Source organism: Notechis scutatus, chromosome 3, assembly GCF_049901735.1.
Source record: "Notechis scutatus isolate UNSWTSFEM ecotype Mainland chromosome 3, rNotScu1.2, whole genome shotgun sequence".
NCBI lineage: Eukaryota > Metazoa > Chordata > Lepidosauria > Squamata > Elapidae > Notechis > Notechis scutatus.
In genome coordinates, this window is record NC_142011.1 from 135,693,804 (window position 1) to 135,717,297 (window position 23,494).

Below are 23,494 nucleotides of genomic sequence, written 5' to 3' on the forward strand. Positions count from 1 at the left end.
ACAGAAAAATCATCCAAGTCCTACTTAGCGTCGTAGAGCCATTACCTCCCTATCAAAGAGTCCCGTGCAACTTTTAGTTTACCTGGAAACACTCCTTTTGACATGCCACAACGCAGAACGTAGGTACCGGCAAAGACAAGAGCAAATGTGCGCGGAAAAAACCCTTACACCGGAAGAAAACACTGGGAAGGAGGAGCTCTGTGCATGGTGTCCAAACGGAAGCTCAGGGAGGGAAAATGTTTCTTTTCTTTTTTTCTAGCAAAGGAGAAAAGAACCAGGGGAACTTATGATGAACGGGTTAGTGATGAATGACACTAGAATATTTTGGAGAGTCCTTGCAGCCAAGATTCCTTGTCCTAAAAATGGAATAATCTCATCATGCTCACGCTCCCCCCTCCTTTCCTTTCCCAACATGCCTATGTGTGTCACGTCTAGACGCGTCCCCCACCCCCACCCCACCCTTCGTTCTCTTTGGAACACGACCAGGGTTGGGATTCCGGGCTTAGAACGTAGCGTTTCTCAGCATTCGATGCCCCTCCCGCGCTGAAGATCTCGGCGTTCTATTTTAGAACCTTCGATGTGTCCCGAGCGTTCTGTGTGACCTCAAAGCTGATCAAAATGAGCGGCGGCGGCGGCGGGGAGGAGCAGAGCGTTGGACACGAGAGCAGCGGGGGCAGCTCCCTCCGCACCTACCCGAAGTTGCCGGTTTGGGTGGTGGAAGATCATCACGATGTAAGTTTTAAAAGCCGGCCGGCAGATGGTTTCGTCGGCGCTTCGCTAATGCGCGATGCGTTGTGAAAATTCGGGGAGCAGCTTCAAAGAAGTCGCGGGACCGATTGTTGTTGAGTGTAGTGTAGTTCAGCTCAGAAGAAGCTTCTTGGATGAGAAGCGAAACCTCTTCCAAGAAAAACGAGGAAGTCTAGTTGCCTCTTGAAAAAACAAAACACCTTTGGGACAACTATGACTTGGATGACTGAGAATCTCCATAAACGTGATGAAGTTTGTGACCGCTTGCACTTTGCCATACGCAAAGATGCTTTGATCAGAAGTCTTCTCTCTTAGCCCCTCCCCCCCCCACAAGGTTGCCCTTATCTGGTCCCCAGTCCAAGAATGAAAACGTACCAATTTTAAAATAATATTCCCCCCCCCCCCACTCCTTACACTGAATTCTCCTTACACTGAAATTACCCCACCATGGCTTCAAAGCCGTCACACTTTTATTAACCTTTTCCTTTTTATCTATTTATATTAACAATATATTATTAATTAATCTTGGAAACCAAGTTTGCTGACTTGTTATGGGTGTAAACAAGTGTGTTAGGGAAATCTATCATCACTTTCCTCTCCCAAAATATTTATAAAGTGATCAGGCTTTCACTAGGAAAGTCTGGGGGTTTTTTCCCTGTAGAGTTCACTTTTAGCAATGATCTGGAACATTGAGATTTTCTTTTAACCTAGTTGGAGTTGAAGAGGAATATCCTTGTGTGCTTTGACATTGTTCTGAAACACAGTTTTAACTTTACAGGTGGCAGCCCCATTTTTGCTTCACTGCGGTGCCTCTATAAGTAATTTTTAGGCCATCTTTATTTCATGAATAGCAGTTGAACTCGATAAGAGCCTGAGTATCTTTTAGTCAATTCAGGGTACTTGGTACTTAGGACTGTAGTATTACTTAAGAGTGAGTTTTATTGATCTTGGGTTATATAACAGGACATAAGAACTTTGCTGCTAAGATGGTTGGTGTGCTGTCCCAGCCAGTCTATGGGAAATTGATAGTTACTTAGGAATTATGAGCTGTCCCCTTAAGGGAATGCATCATGGTAAATGTAGTTAAAGGTATCCTGGGAAATGTAGTTCATGTCAGGTGGCCACATCTGATTGGTCACTAATTTGACCCTGGAGGGGTTGGGGGAGTTTTCCTCACTTTTGCCTGCATTCTCTAACTCATGGCAGCTGCTTTCTATGGCTACGAGATGGGTTAGGAGATAACCATCTTTTACTTTTCTGTCTTCTGCACAGTGGTGGATTTGTAAGGTGTGCAGATGCAGATAGATAAACTCAACAAGATGTCCATAACAAAGTACATTTATTAGTTCATCAGGTATCCTCATAACTCACATTTGTGACAAAGTTCTTCTTTAATGACCAATCCTTTGTATATCTGTCTTGTAGGTAAAAGATGGTTATCTCCTAACCCATCTCGTAGTGATAGAAAGCAGCTGCCATGAGTTAGAGAATTCAGGCAAAAGTGAGGAAAACCTCCCCCAACCCCTCCAGGGTCAAATTAGTGACCAATCAGATGTGGCCACCTGACATGAACTACATTTCCCAGGATACCTTTCACTACATTTACCATGATGCATTCCCTTAAGGGGACAGCTCATAATTCCTAAATAACTATCCAATTCCCATAGCCTGGCCGGGACAGCATAATTGGGACAAAATCAATTATTTCCAGGCATCCCTATCCCTCTTTCTGATGACATTTTTGGCCAACCTGATGAATAATAAAGTTTATCCATGGATTTCCTTGCACTAAAACACCTGCAATGCTGTCATTCCAGGTTCTTCCCTTCATTTACCGAGCTATTGGCTCAAAGCACCTTCCTGTTAGCAACATCAGCTTTGTTCATTTGGACTCCCACCCAGATCTCCTTATTCCAGTGGACATGCCTGCAGATACTGTGTTCGACAAAGAAGCTCTGTTTAGGTACGATGATTCAGTGGTGTTGACTGGGTAGAATTTTAGCTTAAGTGCATCTAGAATTGTTAGCTAAATGTGTTTTTTTTTGTGCCTTGTTCTTGGAATGCACTGAAATTACACAGGCATGTGATTAAAAAAAAAAACTATTCAGCTCACATTACATAATCAAATAACGAAGTAATCGGAGTGAAACGGTTACATTCTTTAAGCTTTATGATTTTGTTTTATGTCTTTTACATAAATGGCCAGACGGGGGCGTCCAAAGTTCATACTAAGAATTCTACTTACCTAAGACTTCGTACAGTACTAGCCATCCTGCCCTTTATTTCTGAGAAGTCAGTTCTGTTGCTTTAAGTAGAACAACATGATGTGGTCCCAAAGGGTTTTTGTTTTTTTTCAAGAGGCAACTGGACTTTCTTGTTTGTCTTTAAAGAGGTTTCGCTTCTCATCCAAGAAGCTTCTTCAGCTCCGAAGAAGCTTCTTGGATGAGAAGCGAAACCTCTTCAAAGAAAAACAAGGAAGTCTAGTTGCCTCTTGAAAAAACAAAACACCTTTGGGACAACTATGACTTGGATGACTGAGAATCTCCATAAACGTGATGAAGTTTGTACATCGTTTAAGAAGGAAGCCCCGTAATGAAATGAGGGTGGACCACAGAATGCCGATTGATAATGTAATAAGTAGAAATGAATGCTTTGGAACCTAACAATTGAAGAATAGACAGGAGCACTGAACACTGCAATGTTTTTGCTACAGGTCCTGTAATTTTTATATGCTAAGTATATCAGAATTCTCAAAGAACTGTGAGGTTTCCAGAATTATAAAAATGCTTTATAGAAAGATTACACTGCAGGGAGCTGAAGAGCAAACCATTTGCATGCAGTATTTAGCATACACTACCTACGATATATCTACACATATATAGAATGATGAATAGGAACATCCAGAATGCAACATTTCATGGTAGGATCCTGCCGTAAAATGGTAGTCCTTGACTTACAACAGTTCGTTTAGTGACCTTTCAAAGTTACAATGGCACTGGAAAAAAAAGTGACTTATGACCGTTTTTCACACTTATAAGCTTTCCAGCATCCTCATAGTCACATGATGAAAATTCCAATGCTTGGCTACTGGTTCCTATTTATGACAGTTGCAATGTCCCAGGGTCATGTGATCACCTTTTGCAATCTGAAAAGCAAAGTCAATAAGAAAACCAGATTCATGTGCTCTGTACATGTTTCATTATTTATCTATTGGAGGAAAACCCAATAAAGTTAGCAATGTATTGGATGAACCAAATGGTTTCTGCACACTAAGGCTATAAATAAAAAAATATTACTGCCATTTTCCAGGTTTTTTTATTTAGGTAGGTAGGTAGGTAGGTAGGTAGGTAGATAGGTAGGTAGATAGATAGATAGATAGATAGATAGATAGATAGATAGATAGATAGATAGATAGATAGATAGATGATAGATAGATAGATAGATAGATAGATAGATAGATAGATAGATAGAGACAGACAGACAGACAGACAGACACACAGACACACAGACAGACATATGGTATAATAATGTATATATACTATTAAGTGTTGTTAAAGTTAGGGTTAAAACTTCAAGTCGTAAGTACTTTTTGGGGTCTGTTGTAACTTTGAATAGTCACCAATTCAGTTCAATTCAAACCTTTATTGTCAATGCACAACATGTGTACAGTAAGATTGGATGAGCTTCCCTTAGTGTACTCCTCCCCAACATAAATACATCTCAATAATTCACAGTGAAAGAAAGAAAATCTTAACCCAGTGCATCATACTAACAGACACACAATCCTATATACATATATATGCTTAACATTATATTATATTATACTGCACCAGCGTAGACATATAGCACATTGTGCTGGCCCTGCAAGTCTATCATACTAAATAGAAAGAGCAAATGATCTTTTATAAGTTAAGGACTAGCTGTATGCTTTTTCTCAGTTTTAAAAAGTATCTTTGAACAGTACTGATTTTTGTATCTAACAAAAGCATTCTAATATTTCTTAGCAGGGTTTATTTTCGTATGGGCAAGTATGTTGCCAATACTGTTTTGTTTTTTTTAATGTCACCTCTACCCAGGTTTCTAAGACATTTCAGCCCATATTTATCCTTTGTTCTTTTACAGTGAACTAAGCATTGAAAACTGGATTATGCCTGCTGTTTATGCTGGTCATTTTTCACGAGTAATATGGCTACATCCAGCTTGGGCTCAGCAAATAGAGGAAGGAACTCATCATTTTTGGGTGGGCAAAGATACCTCTACTACTACAATAAGGTAGGGAATGTGTTTCTTGAAGCATTTCAAGAGTTTGTTTTAGAATGTGTTTGTGTGTGGGTGCTTGCATGCATATCTGAGTTAGTGTAGGTTATTTTATTACTTATTAGGTTTATCTATCCCTCATCTCTTTCACATAAGAGTCCCAAATAAACTTCAGAATGTGTGAATGGGTTATTCAGTATCCTAATAGTCATGAATAAGACGCAAACTCAGGATTAGAGCAATTGCAATCCAAAACATTCTTCATCCATCCACAGTTTATTCTATTTTGGTATCTTGGTACTTTATCAAGGTCTTTTTCTCCTGTGCTGTTTTTAGTCTTTCCAACCCTGTGGAATATTAAAAATTATATAAACGGGCTCAGTGGACAGCAGAATGACTGTCTGAATGAGACCTAAACCTGATGTAACAGGAGAAGATGGAGAAAGATCAAGTTCAAAAAATCAGCTCAATTTGGCCAAGAGATTACAGCTTAAAATATTTCCAGAACAATATGCAGACCCCAAGAAAATAACAACACACTCATATTTAATATGTTACTTCTTTTTTAAAAAATAAATTTTGTTGATTTTACAATTAAAACAAACCAACAACACATACATAAATGAAAGAGAGAAAAAGAAGAAAGGGAGAAGAAAATAGAAAGAAAAAAATAGAAAACAATTAAAAACATTCTCATCTTCAACAGTTTTGTAAGACCTCTTTTTTATCCTTATTTTATGCCATATACACACACCTAATCCTTACATATATCTGTGTATCACTACTATGGATTTATCCTATCCTCTTTTGTCTTTTAGTGTGAAGTCTATCTTTGGTCTATCCATTTGTACCAGCAGTTCCAACTGTTGTAGTATATTGAAGTGTCTTTATTTTTTAATGCCAAAGTTAATTTGTCCATTTCTGCACAACTTGAAATTTTTTGAATGATCATCTCCTCTGATGGAACATGAGGCTGCTTCCAACATTGTGCAAAAGCCAATCTGGCCGCTGTCAAAATGTGTATTATTATATATTTCACTTTTTTTGATATTTGTTTATCAAAGATCCCTAACAGAAAGGACTCTGGTTTGAATTCGATCTGTTCTCTTGTCATTTCTTCCAGCCAATTTCTAATTTTCTGCCAATATTTTTGAGCTTCTGTATAGGACCACCACATATGGAAAAAAGTTCCCTCTTTTTTTTTTGCATTTCCAGCAATTCGGACTCATATCGGGGTGCATCTTCACTAATCTCGAAGGAGGAAGGTGCCATCTATAAAACATTTTATAGGCATTTTCTTTGTATGCTACCGATTTTGTAATTTTATTATTTCTACCCCAGACCTTTTCCCATTCTGTTATGGTGATGCTACGTCCTATATTCCTACTCCAGGCTATCATGTTCCCTTTTACAATTTCTTCTTGTAATTCTACTTCTAATAAATAATTATAAAATTTTGTTATATTTTTTTTGCCTGATCCTAATAAAATTTTATCTAATTGCTGGAGTTTATTGTTAATTCCAAATTCTTTCTTGTCCTGTTTATACTTTGAATTTGAAGATATGCCCACTGATCAATTTTTAGTCCCCGCTCTTGAAGTTCTTGCCGCAATTTCAAATTTCCTTGTGTATCCAATAGGTCCTTATATTTAATCATTTTAGTGATATCCAGATTATTTGGGTGAATCATCGCCTCCATTGTTGAAATCCAAATTGGTATTTTTAAATAGTGTTTTTTCCGTATTTTCTTCCAATTAGTTAATAATGAGTCTCTGATTAGGTGTCTGTGGAAATATTTCTGGCTAGTTTTCCCTACATCCCATAAAAAAGCATGCCACCCCCTCTGCAAGTCATGGCCTTCTAAGAATAATATTCTCTTATTGGTTAAATTCACCCATTCCTTCAACCATACTAAAGAGGCTGCACTATAATACAACTCCCAATTTGGAAGTGCCAGCCCTCCCCTGCTCTTCATATCCTGCATTGCCTTTAAATTTATTCTAGGTTTTTTCCCTTGCCAGATAAATTTTACAGTTATTTTATTAAGTTCTTCAAAAAAAAAAATTGTGTACTTTGATTGGGATCGTCTGAAATATATAGAGGAATTTTGGAAGAATATTCATTTTAATAGCAGCAATCCTGCCTAATAATGAAAGTTGCAGCTTGCCCCATGTTTCTAAATCCTTCTTTACCTGTTGCATCAATTTATCATAATTATTTTCCTTAAGTGTCTCACAATGTGCTGTCAACCATATTCCTAAGTATTTAACTTTCTTTATCAGTTGTATTCCCATAACTTCTTCTAGTTCTATTTTCTGCTTTTCTGTTAAATTTTTAGTCATTAATTTTGTTTTCTTCCTATTAATTTTAAGTCTTGCTACTGCTCCAAATTGTTCTAATTCATTCATCAATTTTTGTCCTCTTTCTATTGGTTCCTCAATGAAAAAAAATCATATCATCCGCAAACGCTTGCAACTTATATTCTTCTTTCTTAACCTTTAATCCTTTTATGTCTGGGTTCTGTCTAATTCGCATTAGTAATGCTTCTAATGATAATATGAAGAGCAGGGGTGAGAGTGGGCAGCCCTGTCTGACTCCTTTTTCTATTTTTATTGGGCGGGTATATTCCCCGTTTATTATAATATTAGCCTGTTGTGTATCATAAATGGTTGTTATAATATTTTCAAATTTGGTGCCTAAATTCATATTATAAATTTTTTGGATTAAAAATTGCCAATTTAAATTATCGAAGGCCTTCTCTACATCTAAAAATAAGTGCAATTTGTTTTTCGGGGTGGGCTTCGTAAAATTCTAAGACATCTAGTACTATTCTTAAGTTGTTCCTGATTTGTCTGGTCAGGAGAAATCCATTTTGATCTTCATATATATGCTCATTTAACATTCTTTTTAGTCTACTTGCTATAATAGAAGTGAATATTTTGTAATCAGTATTTACCAGTGAAATCGGCCTATAATTATGTATATATCGGGGATCCGAATCCTCCTTATGGATCAGCGAAATCAATGCCCCCCTCCATGAGTCCAGCATCCTGGCTGCCAATAAGACGTCATTAAAAACTTCCACCATAAGAGGTCCTATTTGTTCTGCTATTGCCTTGTACAGCTCCCCTGGAATCCCATCTGGTCCCGGGGATTATTGTTTTTCTGGTTCTCTATTGCTGATTTCAATTCAAACCAAGTACTGCCTTTGTTTAATAATTCTTCCATTTCTTCCCCAATTGCTTTATCCTTCACTTCATCTAAATAGTTTCTTATTCTATCTTCGTTAACTTCTTCCTTTTTATATAACTCTTCAAAATACTTATGGGCAATTTCTTTTTTCTGTTCTATCTCCTGTTGTATATCCCCCTTTCCATCTATTAGCTGGTATATCAATCTCTTTTCTTTCCTTTTTTTAAATCTATATGATAGCCATCTCCCTGGCTTATTAGCATGCTCAAAATAAGTTTGTCTAGTTGTATTCAAATTTATAAATATAAATAAAATAAAATATAATTCTCTCTTGTTCAATTAAATTCAATTTATGTTTAGTTATTATCTGATTTTGCAATTTTGAATCCTTTGGGGTACTCTGTAATTGAGTTTCTAATTCCTTAATTTTTTGTTGTAATTTGTTTTGCTGGGCGTATTTTTCCTTATTCCTCTTGGCGTTATAAGAGATTGTTATACCTCTTATTACTGCCTTCATTGTATCCCAAATGTTTTGTTTCGTAGTTGCTCCATTATCATTTTCCTTTAAGAAATAATTTAATTCCTCCTTGAGTTTGTTGGTGTATTCTTTTTCTCTTATTAACTGAGTATTTAACGTCCATCTTTTCTTGGGTTTTTCCCTACCCTTCCATATTATCTGAATTGGATTGTGATCTGCCCATTCATTAGGTAAAATTTCAATCCCTTTTATCTCATTTGCTATTTCCCCATTCATCCATGCCATATCAATTCGTGTCCATATTTGATGAGGATTTGAATAGAATGTAAATTGTTTTTTCTCGGGATGTAGTCTTCTCCATATATCAATCAAATTTAACTCCTTCATCATTTCCATACATATCTTGGGAAGCTCTCTTTTCCCCCCTTTGTTCTTCCCCCCATTACTGTGGTCTTTTTGATAATCAGCAATAGAATTAAAGTCTCCTATGATACAAATATTTTTTTTTTCCAATCCTACTATTTTTCCATAAAGATGCTTAAAAAACTCTTTTTGATCTCCGTTCGGGGCGTAGATTACCACTAAGAGAATTGAGATGGCATTAATCCAGATCTGCAAAACCAGAGTTCTTCCCTCAGAATCCGACCATATTAAATCTGCTTTCAAATCCTCTTTAACATATACTGCAATCCCTTTCTTTTTCCCCATGTCTGCTGGTGCAGTAAATAGCTTCCCTAATTTCGGACATTCTAGGTATTTTTCATCTGTTTTCTTTATATGAGTTTCTTATAGGCATATTATATCAGCATTTTGTTTGATTAGTTTAGCTATTATCCTTTTCCTTTTTATCGTCGAGTTTAAACCATTTATATTAATTGATAGTAGTTTCTTTTCTTCTTCCATTTAATTAATTCTGTTTCGCTCTTTGTCTAATAATGGCTCCGGTCTCTCCTTGTGCATGAAGATGTGTCCTACTTTCTTCTCTCTTCTGATGTAGATGAGTATTTCCTTGATTTCCTAAAGTTCCATCTCTGTTCTTATGATAGCCTTGATCTTCCTGGGAGTTTGTTTCCAGTTCCTCCTTACTGCTCTGGTCTTCCGGACCTACCAATCACTCATAAAATTCCTGGGCCTTTTCCATGGAGTCTATTTTAATTTTCCTTTCGTTCCAAAAAACTAACATCCCCTCTGGGATTAGCCATTTAAATGCGATTCTTTTCTGATTTAGGTAAGCTGCTAAGAACTTGTAGTCTCGTCTTTGTTCTCTTACTCTTCTTGGTATTTGAGAATCAAGACTTCTTTACCTTTATACATGATTGTTTCATCTCTTGACATCCTATATATGATATCCCGGACACTCCTTCTCGCAAATCGTATATGGACTTCTCTTGGGCATTTGTGGCGTCTCGCATAATTAGTGCTAAATCTGTAAACTTCATCAAACTCCCTTAAGATGTCATCTTTATCCTTTTGCAATAGTCCAGCCAGTATTCCCGCCATTAGTTGTTCCAAGTTTTCTTCTTTGGATTCCACTACATTTTGGAATCTCAAGTATGTAGCAGCCTTGTCCATCTCTAGGTAGACCAGTGAGTCACATTCTTTAATTCTTCATCTACCCTTTCTAATTTCCTTTTGGTTTGTTCAGTCCTTTTCTCTACCTCTTGTATTGTTGCTTCATTTTTCTCCAAGGCCTGCTGTAATAATCCAACTTTGTCCTCTACTTTGGAGATATCTGCTTTCATTTCTGCTTTTAATTTCCCCATCTCCTCTTTTAGTTTATTGATATCTGCTCTCGTCTCGTTATGGTTTTTCATTATTGTGTCTTGCAGCTTCGTCATCGATTCCTGTAAAGTCAGCAAAATTGATTGGATGTTGGCATTCGAGATGTTAGCTTGTTTCTCCACTGGTAATGTTTCTTCTATGGTTTTTTGTGCCATGGGCAAAGCTGTTGCCGACGTAGTTGTTAACGTCGGGGTGACCTTTCTTCCAGTTTTCAGAGCTGTAGTAGTTGTGGAAGTCATTTCTTTTAAGATTTGTTTCTGTTGTTGTACTATATTAATTATATTATCCCAAATTAACATTCAGTGATAGAATCTCTGTATTAGGATTGACCGGTATCTAATTACTTAATCTATCTATCTGCTGGATAGCTGTGCTCTTAACTGGTTACTGGAGTATAAGTACTTATATATAAAAATATTCATCACTGTATTATTTTAAATCCAAATTCTAAATCACATATATAATTTTGTAAGGTCTATGCTCAGCCTCTATACAGAACTTCATGTAATAAATAAATAAATATATTATATTTGTGTGTGTGTGTGTGTGTGTGTGTGTGTGTGTGTGTGTGTGTATTATCCAAATCCAACTATATTTAAATATTATAAATAAATATGTGTGTTTATCTAACCTTATTTTAAATATTCTTAAACACAAACAGTATTACATTCGTCCCCAAGTGGACTAATTGTGATCACACAATAAATTATAATATTAATACATAAAATCCTATACTTATTAATTAAATAATACTTAATGTTCTTACTATTTTCCCTATATATCTAATCAAAGTATAACTATTACCATTATTAATAAATCAATTAAATCAATTAATTCAATTATTTAACAAGTTACAGCAATCAATTTTCCTTTCCCCAGTATGCATATTTATAATAATTATAAAGAGAGAATAAAGAAGGAGAGATAGTTCATCATAGTGCCAGATGGTGAGGGAAAAAGAAGAAAAAAAAATTGAGCAAATGTATACAGAAAAAAGGGAGTTAAAAGCGGGGAAAAAGGAATTTTGAAGTAAGTTTTTAGCTTTCCGTCTCTAAGTTTGACAGCTTTCACTCCAAATGCACCGGAAGTGGGGAGGTAAAAAATGCTGAGTAGTGACTGCAATTACATGGTATCTCCACACATTCGGAAGCTTCCACTTTTACTTTTTTCTTAGCGTTCCTAAGTTCAATTTTCCTGATTTTCTTCAGATGGAACCACATCCTCAATTAGATCAATATGCTCCCTAAAGGGCTGTTAAGTGGTTTATATCAGTTATATTGTTACGATAGCTTCAAGGTTTCTAAGTATCGCCTGTGGCGCCACACTGTCTCTGTTCCATCAGCTCCAATCTTCTTCCCATCTCCGCTTTAATAAAGTCTTTCAGAATAAAAATCAAATGAGATAGTCCAAATCCTCCACAACTTCCAGGCACCTTCCAGCCGCTAGTCTCCCAACCTCGTAAACTTCCCTTTTTACTCGTTATTGCCCTCTCTCTCTCTTCTGTCTGCCAAGCCCTTTCACTTTCACTTGCCTCACATCCGCTTTTTGACTGCTTTCTTTTAGGGCTCCGAACAGACACTTGTAACAGCCTTATAAAAGTCTATGGCATTCCAATCCTCCTCTCCACCGCTAATTTTCTCTGCCACACTCTTCCCCAATGATCTCACAAACTGTCACTCACTCGCTTCTTTAATCGGTGGCAGTCCGGATTTCGGAGCCACCATTGATAGGGGGCTGTTTCTTGCTTGTTGAGCTCTGGAGGGCTCCTCTTCGCTGCAGGGGCGTTGCCTTCCCCACACTGCAACCCGAGTCTCCCCCACGCCGGCATGAATCTCTCCGGGACTCGTGCACCCTCAAAGGATCGCGCCAACCGTAAAAAGAGATTAACTGAAATCACAGACGAGCTTCTGCACCTCTGTTCGTCCTTGCCTTGCCACCGGAAGTCCCCTAATATGTTACTTTTTTATGGGTAAGAAAATAAAGATGTTTCATATGAAATATGGCAAGTAAGAGAGTTGGAATGAATTTTAGAAGCCGTGCGCTATGTTTTATTTCCTATTTTGTTATTTTAAAAAAAAAAGTATATAACTGTATATGATTATACAAGTGGATGAAATTTCATCCAGATTTTAAGGGAACCTCCAAATAGGATAAAGTAGTAGTTTTCTTTTTAAAAAATACTATTGTTCAGAAATATTTTTTGCCTGAATGTCATGACTTACTACCATAATGGGAAGGCTCCCATTATGGACATAAATCAAGGATTATCTGTATATAGCATAGTTAGGAAGGCTTTTTACAAATACAGCCTCTGAGAGCCATAGGCTTATAATAACAATACATTAATTGTGAGTAGAGCCAAACTTTTCTTCTTGTTTTGTGGTTGTTTTCTTTCAAAAGGAAAATTTTATAGCAATCTTGCAGAGAGTTACCTCATTCATTTCTTTATGTTTTGAGGGGGGGGAGGGAACTACACAATAATTTTACTTGCGGGAGGAGCAGAGGCGTATCCAGCCATGAGTTGTCCGTCCTTTTTTTTAAACATTGATAGAAATAAACTAACAAGAACAACCAACATTTATTATTCCCAGGGTGACAAGCACAGATGCTTACTTCCTTTCTGATGGTCTCTATGTCCCCGCGGATCAGCTGGAGAACAAAAAATCTTTACATCTGAATGTGTCCCTCGTGAATCCCTCCACAGCTTCCGGTGATTGGGAAGGCAACCAAGCTCCATGTTCTGCTAAGAAGTGCAAATTAAGCGTGGATGACACAGGGGATGCCTCTTCTTCATCCAAAGACTCTGCTGACCCAACCCACTGTTGCACAGTTGGACTCTCTGATGGCTTTGGGAAGAGTACCTCCAGGCATGAGAAGCCGAGCAATTCCCGGGCTCCCTCTGCATCTGGTTCCACGGGAAAACACCAGTGTCAAATGACAGAACTTGTCCGGGACATTCTCCAAATGCTGAAGAAGGGCACTGCTTATGTTTTAGATATTGACTTGGACTTCTTTTCAGTTAAGAATCCTTTCAAAGAAATATACACACAGGTAACTATCCAGCTGCAACACCAAACTTGGTGACCTATTTCAAAAGATATTTAGAACAGAATAACAAGAATTGGAAGGGACCTTGGAGGTCTTCTAATCCAGCCCCCTGCCTAGGCAGGAAACCCTACACCACTTCAGACAATTGGTTATCCAACATCTTTTTAAAAACTTCCAGTGTTGGAGCATTCACAACTTCTGGAGGCAAGTTGGTCCACTGATGAATCGCTCTAACTGCCAGGAAATTTCTCCTTAGTTCTAATTTCCCCCTCCCTTCTTAGTCTGACATTTAGTTCATAATCTTTGCTACTGCTTTTCCTACTCAGAGTATTTGCCCAAATACCAATACCCAAATGCAGTGTTAAAAGCAAAACAAGTAGCAGTGAAAGAATGGAAACAAATAATATACTAAAAATGCAGTTAAAATAGCAGAATGGGAAACAATCTAGCATTTAAAATGCACCTTCTTTCAAATACGTTCCCAACAGCTCGGTCACTTTCCTCTTTGATGAGTTTACTGACATGTAGTTAAAATTCAAACCAGGAATGTTCGAAATTGGATATGTTTTTTTAATCAAGTGGTTTTTTTTTAAAAGAAATTGTATGACTATCTTTATACCTTAGGACTGAAAATTGCCACAAGACTGTTGCAGTATGGAAGCTTTTATGATACCAGCGTCCTAGGCTTATTTCATTCCATACTACTACTGCCAAGAGCCAGTGTGTATCCACCAACTATCCTTGGCCAGGGGTGGGATACGACAGGGTTAACTACTGGTTCAAGATTTACGAGCCTCCCTGCCCGCTGTGAGCCGCGTGCCTGTTAATCGTCATTAGCACGCTGCATGCCGAGAAGCAGCCTTTGAAACAGCCCTCTTTTCTTGTTTTTGTAACTGCAGCTGTGCCTCGTTCAGCAGCTGAAGTTGAAAAATCAGGAAATAAAGATCAGGTAAGAGCCCGGGTGGACGGGTGGGCAAAAACATCAGCAGACATAGAACCGGTTCTATGTCTGCTGCTCTTCAGAGCTACCGGTTCTACAGAGGTAGACAGAACCGGTAGAAACCCACCCCTGTCCTTGGCCCTTTTATGGTTGTTTCTAGCTATTCCTTTTGACTTTGAAGGGATTCCCTCTTTTTTGCTGTTGTTATCTTTTGATAAATCCTGAGGTCGACTCAAGCCTCTTGACATCTCTAACGATTGTATAGTAATAATAAACTCAGCATTCATTTGAAGACTTCAGCTTGTTATTTGCAGTTAGTGTATAACTATCCTACAGTCTGGATCCCAAACATAGCTCCTCTGACTATTGGGAGTATGTGAAATTCTCTGTCTTCAAAAACCATTGAGCAGAATCTGAACTGCTTTCCAGAATTTTGAGTATTAAAAGAAAATCTGCTGTTCTTGATTCAGAAGAAAACATTACCATTGCCGGGGCCTTTGTTGTAAACTTTCTTTGCTGTTGTGAATATTAGAAATTTGATTGCCACTAAGTGTAGTAGGCTGGATGTCCATCAGATCACCAGCAGCAGCAGCAACCAGGACCATGGTTCCAGCATGGCTTCTCCTTATGGAGCGGTATACAAGTCTTAAGTGCTATTGCTATAGCTATTACCCTGATCAAGAGGGCCAGTCTCCTTTTGGGCAGTCATGTTTGATGGATTGTCAGAAGAAAAAGAGGCATGGATTTGGGCTCGGCCAAAAGCCTAGATTAATCCAGATTATTGCTGCTACCTGAGTAGGAATCTGTTTTTAGGGCACATGACATAGTGCTGCCCAGTTGTTCATTTGAATATCTGTCTGGTCCTTGTACTAAATTGCCTGGGAGTTAGTCACGGCTGCCACTCTACCCTTCTGTCTCTTCCCTTAATGTGCAGTAGCAATGATTTCTCACCCAATAGTTCAGACATGATAGTTGGCAGGTAGATAGAAACCTTGAATCCAGTTGCCTCTGCCTGGGTCACTGATGTACATATAAGGCTATATGAACTGGAACATCAATGCAACACTGGCATTAGAAAAGGATTAATAGCAGTAGCGCTTACCGCTTCACAGTGGTTTACAGCACTCTTTAAGTGGTTTACTGAGTCAGCATATTGCCCCCAACAATCCTGGTCTTCATTTTACCAATCTTGGAAAGATGGAAGGCTGAATCAACTTTGAGCCGGTCAGGATCGAACTGCTGGCAGTCATCAGAGTTAATGTACAATACTGCATTCTAACCACTGCGCTACCACGACTCATTAAATTAGTTTTATGGAGAGGAGTTTGCTTCCGTGGCTTATGATTTCAGTAGATTATTTAACAAAGATACTTTTTGTAACTAGGTTAGCAGTCTTCCCATTAAATATGAGGTAGCTATGGTATAATTCAAGGTGCTGGTTATCGGACTGGTTAGGAAACAACTAAGTATCTTCCTATCTAAGATACTTGTAGAGAGTTCTTGCTACCCACAAGGATAGGATATTCAGAAGCGAGCATTTTTAACACATCCTCTCCTCCCACCAGATATAAGAATGGTGGATAGTTTTTTTCTATTGTTACCGCTATTGTACTGTTTGCTGTGGGATTTTACCGGCACTTCTCAAAGATACTGCTATATGCTGCTTAGAGTCATATGACTGAAGCAGCTTAAAAGCATTCAAAATAATAAAAATCTGCTGGATTCAGCCGGATAAAGCAAGTTTTAAAATGGAACTGGAATTCTATGTGGAAATTTTTAAGTCTCTGTATATGGAAAAATCCAGAATAACTGATCTTATGCAGTTTAGTTTTGACACAGAAAATAGAGAAAATGTCTAAAAAATACATTTGATGGTGCATTTTTGTTTCTTTGCAGGGAGTAGCGGGCAATTTCCTATAAATCGGGTTAGGACTATAAATGGTGTTTTTATTAATGGCATATACCTTGCAGTGTGCTATAAATAACCTTTTTCATTTATTTATACAGGAAGAATACAAACTCTTACAAGAACTGTACAGTTTTAAGAAGCCTAAAAGCAATTTATCAGAGGTAGGATGTTTGTGATTCTCAGTAGAGAATGGTGGAGGTGGTTTGTCAAAATTGATTATCTCAAGGAGAACGTAAGATTGTTTGGAAGAGAAGTGATCAGAATGGGGAACAAAGAAAGGTGGTGCTTTCCATTTGATTCTCAGAATGTGCTCTGGAACACGCTTAGAATCTATTTCTACTTCCTTAAAGCAGCCAGTAATCACAAGACATCGCTGTTTTAAAGCATGGCCACTAGTCCCATATTCGCCTCAAAGCAGATTTTGGGGAGTTGATTCAGAAGGATTTTGGAGTGGCATAGTGGTCTAGAGGGGAAAACACTTGGAAGGTTGAGAATTCAATCCTAGGCAGCAGCAGATGTCGCAAAGGGCAAAAAGAGAAAATATGTGCTATGAACTCCGCTTAGGCATCGGGAAAGGCGTCTGGCCAGTAAATGCTCAGTTCCATTCAACTGCCCCGACTCCACCTCAAAACAAAGGGATTAAACAGTTGGAGAAAGAAAGAAAAAAATTAATAAGGATTATACAGTTCCTGTATGTACAACAGCTACATAGGTGGCCTTCTGGCTTCATACAGTTGCTTAGTGCTTTCTGCTTTTATGTTTGAAGGAAGAGTTGGTCGACTGCGTAGAGAACCGCACACACCAGCTGGAAGATCTAGAAGCAGCTTTTGCTGATTTATGTGATGATGACACTGAAGAAAATCTGAAAAGATGGGCTGCAAATCCTGGGTATTGTAATTGAACTCTGTTCTTGACACCAAGGCTACCATGAAGTAGACTTTTAAAGAGATAATGCTGGGGAGTATACAGACATTGAAAGGCATAATTTGTCTTGAACTCCGTTATTTTTGGAGGGAAAACACCTTCACGCTTGATGATTTTTTGCTAGAATTTGTTATAACTCCATATCAAGTCTACTATCATGCATCAAAATCTGTTTATATCACAATGAATCTTTGAAAATATTAGTAATTTCCATATTTAATCTCTGCTCCTTCTTTGAGCCAGGCTTACTGCCATGATAGTTTCCACAATAGTTCTCACAATAACAAGGTATAAATCAGTGGTCCCCAACCACCGGGCCACGGACCGGTACCGGTCCGTGGATCATTTTGTACCGGGCCGCCGGTTTGCTTGGGTGCCACCATCTTGCTCCGACGGCGCTTGAGAAAGTGCTTCCGGGTGAGCTTGTCGGTCGTCGGTTGTTGGAAAGCGGCGTTTGGGTGCTGAAGGAATCCTCGCGCCTTAGTTTTGTTGAAGGGGGGGCGGCTTCGAACGAAGAGCCGTCCCAATGACAGTGGAGTCTCGCATTACTCAGGAGGAGATTAAGAAAGAGCCCGAAAAGCACAAAAAAGGTACAAAGGAGGAGTTGAAGGTGGCGGGGAGAAGCGGGGGACGGCTGGCTGGCCGGTCGCTCGGCTCGCCTTGCCTTGGTCGTGTGTGCTGATGCCGGTACCGGTCCGTGGATCATTTTGTGATGCCGGTACCGGTCCGTGGTACAAAAAAGGTTGGGGGCCACTGGTATAAATAACGAAAGAGAGAAATTAAGTATGCACAGATAAGTCTGTCAAGGATTACAGCCTGTTCAAAGAATCTGTGAAGCAGAAAATATTTACCTGAATTTTTTTAAAGTGACTGATTACCAAGACTGTTACAAGCACAAAGCATTTTTTTAGGTAGAAATAGGACAGATATCACCAACAACACCAAAAGCCCAAACTTCCTCAAAAATACATTTCTTTTTTAGTAGAAATTATACTTAAATACTGATGATACTGATATTTATGAATAAATCAGACCTAGCCATATTTTCCCAGGAACTTAACTTGTTATTATATGATATCTTAAAAGAGAATGGTGCTTCATCCTGATGATGTCAAGATCTATTTTTTTTCTGGAAGAATTCTGCAGTTGTCACTTTAATGTAGTAAAACTTTAAAAATAGAAAGGCATACAATTTGTAGAATGAAGTATATTGTATATCATAGTTTCTCTAGCTTCCTTAGTTTGTGCCTAGATCATTTCCTCTTTATATTAATTGCACAATTTATATTTTAATTCGATGTAGAATGAAACCTCTGGTTCAACTGGTGCGTAATTTGAAAGATCGAATGGGAACTCCAGATTATGAGATGGTAAGCCTATTCTTTTTTTTTATTATTTCCAGACCATAATACTATCATGTAGATATTGACCCACATTGGTTGCAAATCTGTGCTTATCACAACAAGATTAGCTATCTCTCTTCCCTTGCATTCATTCAGCTCTAAGATTAGAAGTGGAGATTAAGTCAACCATAATTTAATGTTGCTCTTCAAATCTGCAATTTTGAAACAGTTATGTTTCATTTGAAAGAACTCAAATTCATAAACCAAGGTCTAAAGTTGGCTTAATTTTGGCAAATACTTATTTCTCAAGCAAACCATTTTTAAAGCAAGCACAGTAAGAATTGGTTCAGGACTCTTTTTGGTTTGGTTTTCTTTTGCTTGTTTTATCTTTGTATTTCTGTTTTTTTAATCTACCTTTTTTATTATTGCAGGTAGAACTTGACTTATGACCACAATTGAGCCCCATGTTTCTGTTAAATGAATCTGGCTTCCCCATTGACTTTGCTTTTGACAGAAGATTGCAAAAGTTGATCAAACGACCCTGTTATAAATATGAGCCAGTTGCCAGGCATCTGAATTTTGATCACATGACCATGGTGATGGTCTTAAGTGTGAAAAATAGTCATGTCACTTTTTTTCACTGCCGTAACTTCGCATGGTTGCTAAATGAACTGTTGTAAGCCAAGGACTACCTGTATTGCTCTGTTTTGTCAGAGCACAAGGCACTCTAAACTTTGTGTGTTTCCTTTAATTGAAACCAAGTAATCTTGGGATATTCCAATGCAGTGATCCCCAACCTTTCTTATGCCGCGGCCCGGTATCCCCAACCTTTTTTATGGCGCGGCCTGGTACCGGCATTAGCTGGGCGCCGCCATCTTTTTTTGATGAAAAAGTGCTTCCGGTGAGCTTTCTACCCGGAAAAGCTCACCGGAAGCACTTTTTCATCAAAAAAAGATGGCGGCGCCCAGCAAACCAGCGGCCCGGTAGGACTTGTTCCACGGACCAGTACCGGTCCACGGACCGGTGGTTGGGGACCCCTGTTCCAATGTGTCATTCAAAGCAGAACTATTTGTTCTGAGATCTGATACAAATTTTCCCTTGAGTTTGAAAGGAGGAATGTAAGGGGGAAAGGACCAAGTTCTTTCCATCGAGGTACACTATAAATATGGATTATAACATTTAAATATATCTAATTTACATAATTTTAGTCCTTATATTTAAATATGTCAAGTATTTTTGACCAAATTAGCATTCTCCAGTTGTGTCCAAATTGGCATTCTGCAGATGCAACATCAACATTGCTAATGACATTTAACACAGCACATTTAACACTTAATTAAAATGGTTCGGTTGAGATTGGCATATGTGGAACTGATTGGGGTAGATTGTAGGGGTGATACTGGAATATAATTTTACCATATTTTATTTATATGTTAAATTATTGTATTTTATCCAATTCCATTTTAAATTGTTTATATCAGATTTTAGTAAGAATTTGTGTTTGGAACTCTGCACTTTCATATGCCCCAAGGGCTAATCAATAAAGTAAACTATATGTAAACTATAACATTTCTGATCATCCTTGGCTGGAGATCCTTGGGAGATCATGTTTTAAATCCTAGAGAAAGTCAGGAAGGAAAAGATGGATCTAATATCATCACCTGACAATGTAATTAGGAAAGTGTTTTAATGTCTTTTAAGGATTTTCTCTTACCACCTATACTGAATTTGCTTTTTCATTTGCTTGGAGAGGGAGTTATTGAGCAAAGCAAATATATGTCATTCATTTCTCAGGTTCATCAGGCTGGCCTTACATGTGATTACTCAGAAATACCTCATCATGTCAGCACTGAAGAAGAAATAGAGAGTTTTGTACAGTCGATACAACATATCTTGGGAAGCTTACCGAAACCAACCCTTGTGACCATAGCCCGGTAAGTTTAATGTTTTACACTTTTATAATTTTATATTTTTTTGTTAAAACCTTTAAAAAAGGAGATTTTAAAACTAATACAAACTAATGTAAAGAAGAAAAGAGAAAAAGAAAGAATGCATAGAGAAAGTAGAAAATACAAGAAAAAGAAAGTTGGAAGGAAGGAAGGAAGGAAGGAAGGAAGAAGAAAGAAAGAAAGAAGGAAGGAAGGAAGAAAGAAAGAAAGAAAGAAAGAAAGAAAGAAAGAAAGGAAGAAAGAAAGAAAGAAAGAAAGAAAGAAAGAAAGAAAGAAAGAAAGAAAGAAAGAAAGAAAGAAAGAAAGAAAGAAAGAAAGAAAGAAAGAAAATTGTTCCAAGAAATGGTTTCTCATAGCAGTTAGAAATACAAACACATTTTAACCTCTCTCTCTAAAGTTGCATCACAATACTCTTTTTTTCTATAATCTATCCTATCTAATCATTAAAACAATAAATTACAAATTCATGATTTTATACAAAAAGTCCACAGGAGGTTTCTTATCACCAACAAATATAGATAGCTTTTTTTTAATCCAGTCGAGAAAGTTAATTTATTCATCTCTGTCAATTTCACCAATCATTCTTCCATAGTGTGTAGTGTCAAAATCATTCTATCTCTGTGCATATAATAATCTCACCCAAATTGCATTTTGAAATACTTTTCCATGGCTTTTTTCTAATTTCTGGTAAGTTTAATTGTGAGTGTATCTTCAGTGCAGCTTGATAGGCTGAACATGCCTCACCCAAAATGCTTCTCCAGGCTTAGCAGCCTAGTTCATATTTGACGCCTGGCCTTAATTCCCTTTGCTTTGGCTTCGAGTGATGCTTACAGTTGTAGCTGTAGTTACCACTATAGTTAATTCAGTATTCTGATTTAGTGCAATGTGGTTTAATCCTGATTTAATGTATTATGAACTTAGTGGTTCAAAAGGTGTAGATGTTGCAGATGCAAAGGAAGGAGAAGAAATAGCATTTCCGTTACTTCTAAATAAAGCTAGTCAGAAATCAAGCACTTTTAATGAGATATAGTTAGTACTTGTAGGTTCCATAATATGTTCTTTTCTTAGAGAAAAGGGAAAGGCATTTTTAATAGAGAAAAAGGAAAGAAACAGAACGGGAACAAAAATCACATCTAAATGCGTATGTTTCTTAAGGTTGACCGATGATTCCAGGTAGCATTTCAAAATTAGCAAATGGAGACGAATAAAATGTTCAGGTTAAAAATGAGCATTAATGGGAGATGCTCAAATAAGCATGTAGGAGATGCCGTCAACGGATTTCATTTGAAAGCTAGTTTTCCTCCTTGTAGTTTTCTGCTCAGCTACTGATCGCTGAGCTATGCTACCCGAATTGTCTGATTATTAATGCTTCCGTCTGTCAATTCTTGAGTAATGTCTGGCTGAGAAACGCTTGCATAGTCTCCAGCGATGTGGAAACGAAGTACTGTGATTTAAGCATAGTACAGCCAGACAAATAACCAACGAGCCTGTCATTTAAAATGCTATTTTGGCAATGAAAGAAGATGATAGCAATTCTTTGAAGTATTTCATTATTTTCCCCTATTTCTAGTAAGCTGCTAAGATGTCACTTCTACCCCAGTAAGCTGCTTGGCTGAAATCTCTGGAGCTCTGGCTAACCAGTTATATGTTTCAGGAAACAGAAACAGCTAGCGTTTCCATTTTAGACCAGGACACCCTGAGATTCTTTGAAAACTTGTCTGAGCTTCCCCATTGAGACGATCAATGGGATAGAGGGTGGGTGGTGGTGGTTGGTTTTTTAAATCATTTCAGGCTAAGCTCTGTGGGGGATTAAGAAACTGGTAGTACAAAATGAAGGGGGGGGGAATAAGGATGAAACTGTATCTTTGAAGATCAGCAGGAAATATTGCTCTTTTGAAATAAACTTAAAAGTGTTAAATGTCGGTGTTCTCAGATCCAGCTTGGATGACTACTGTCCTGCAGAGCAAGTTGAGTTCATACAAGAGAAAGTCTTGAACGTACTGCATTTGGTATACGGCACCCTGGATATTCATTTGGAGTACTTGGAAAATGTGTGTCCTATAAGAACAGAAGGTTCATCTACAGCATAATCAACCTGACTGCAGTCTATGGATGTTAAAAAAAAAGAGAGAGAGACTCTGATACTACAAAAGTATTGTGTTTGGCTTTCTGTGGAGTTGTATTCTTAAAGAAGTATTTTGTGAAGCTGAATTGGGTACATAGCACTTAATGATGATACTTGTGATCCCAACCCATTTCTCTCTCTTTTTTAATTGAATTGTTTTTCTGCTATTGCTGTGTAGATTATTTTTTTCCCCATATACCTTTGCTTAAGAAGATGACACAGAAATTTGGATATGGAAAAGCTGGCAGAGAAGATTGATTTTCCTTCTGTTTGTATCTGGTTGCCGTACTAGAAACCTAAAACAAATCTGTCAGATATTAAAACTATGTTTTAGGAATGTCAAAAAAACCCACATGTTCAAATTGACACCATTTCAAGTTGGAAGTATCCATTCTGAGGTTGAAGCACGCCTGCTCCAAATGTGAAGCGAGATTGCCTCGAGAGCTTTGAAAGCATTTTGTATCAAAACAGGATATCTTGCACTTGAAATACAATGGTTCCAAGCTTTTGGAATGTCTGACACTGGAAATGGTTGTCTTGCATCTGAAATTGGCATTGCAAACTTGAAATGGAGGTTTTGCAGGTCCAGAACCCTCTAATGCATTTTCAAATACTGTATGTACTTCTTTCTTTCTTTTTTACTTCTGAAGTATGCTATGTTGGATGGCAGTGAGAGTCCTAGTATTATCACCCATTGTCTTACAAATCTTAGGTTAATGATTCTCAAAATTGTTGTATTAAAAAGAGAGAACTTAAGATTAATAATAATAATTTATTAAATTGATAGGCTGCCCAACTCC

At 37.7% G+C, this 23,494-nt stretch overlaps 2 protein-coding genes across 4 annotated transcripts in view; one reads left to right on the plus strand and one right to left on the minus strand.

Annotated features, from left to right (window-relative positions):
* Nucleotides 1-249, minus strand: part of DROSHA (drosha ribonuclease III) — a 125,517-nt gene extending 125,268 nt beyond the window's left edge. The window contains exon 1 of one of the 3 annotated variants that reach the window (XM_087961182.1): nucleotides 83-249. Coding sequence is in view for 1 of the 3 variants with exons in the window: in XM_087961181.1 (XP_087817307.1) it covers nucleotides 46-104 (59 nt within the window). In the remaining 2 variants the exon portion in view is untranslated. Of the gene's footprint in view, nucleotides 1-45 lie in introns of all 3 variants that reach the window. The other 2 variants (XM_087961183.1, XM_087961181.1) reach the window with 2 other exon arrangements.
* C3H5orf22 (chromosome 3 C5orf22 homolog) lies at nucleotides 167-23,223 on the plus strand. The gene is made up of 9 exons (XM_026675383.2): nucleotides 167-732; nucleotides 2,565-2,710; nucleotides 4,870-5,019; nucleotides 13,048-13,507; nucleotides 16,452-16,514; nucleotides 17,120-17,241; nucleotides 18,581-18,647; nucleotides 20,415-20,554; nucleotides 22,503-23,223. Exons 1-9 carry the CDS (start codon nucleotides 619-621, stop codon nucleotides 22,657-22,659), a joined length of 1,419 nt encoding a protein of 472 aa, XP_026531168.2. The 5' UTR covers nucleotides 167-618; the 3' UTR covers nucleotides 22,660-23,223.
* The last annotated feature ends 271 nt before the right edge of the window (nucleotides 23,224-23,494 follow it).

Excerpts from the sequence above, each read along its gene's own strand:
- C3H5orf22 (XM_026675383.2), top strand. The coding sequence starts at position 619 with ATGAGCGGCGGCGGCGGCGGGGAGGAGCAGAGCGTTGGACACGAGAGC. Across the intron at positions 733-2,564 it reads TGGTGGAAGATCATCACGAT|GTTCTTCCCTTCATTTACCG; the intron begins GTAAGTTTTAAA and ends CTGTCATTCCAG. Across the intron at positions 16,515-17,119 it reads CTAAAAGCAATTTATCAGAG|GAAGAGTTGGTCGACTGCGT; the intron begins GTAGGATGTTTG and ends TTATGTTTGAAG.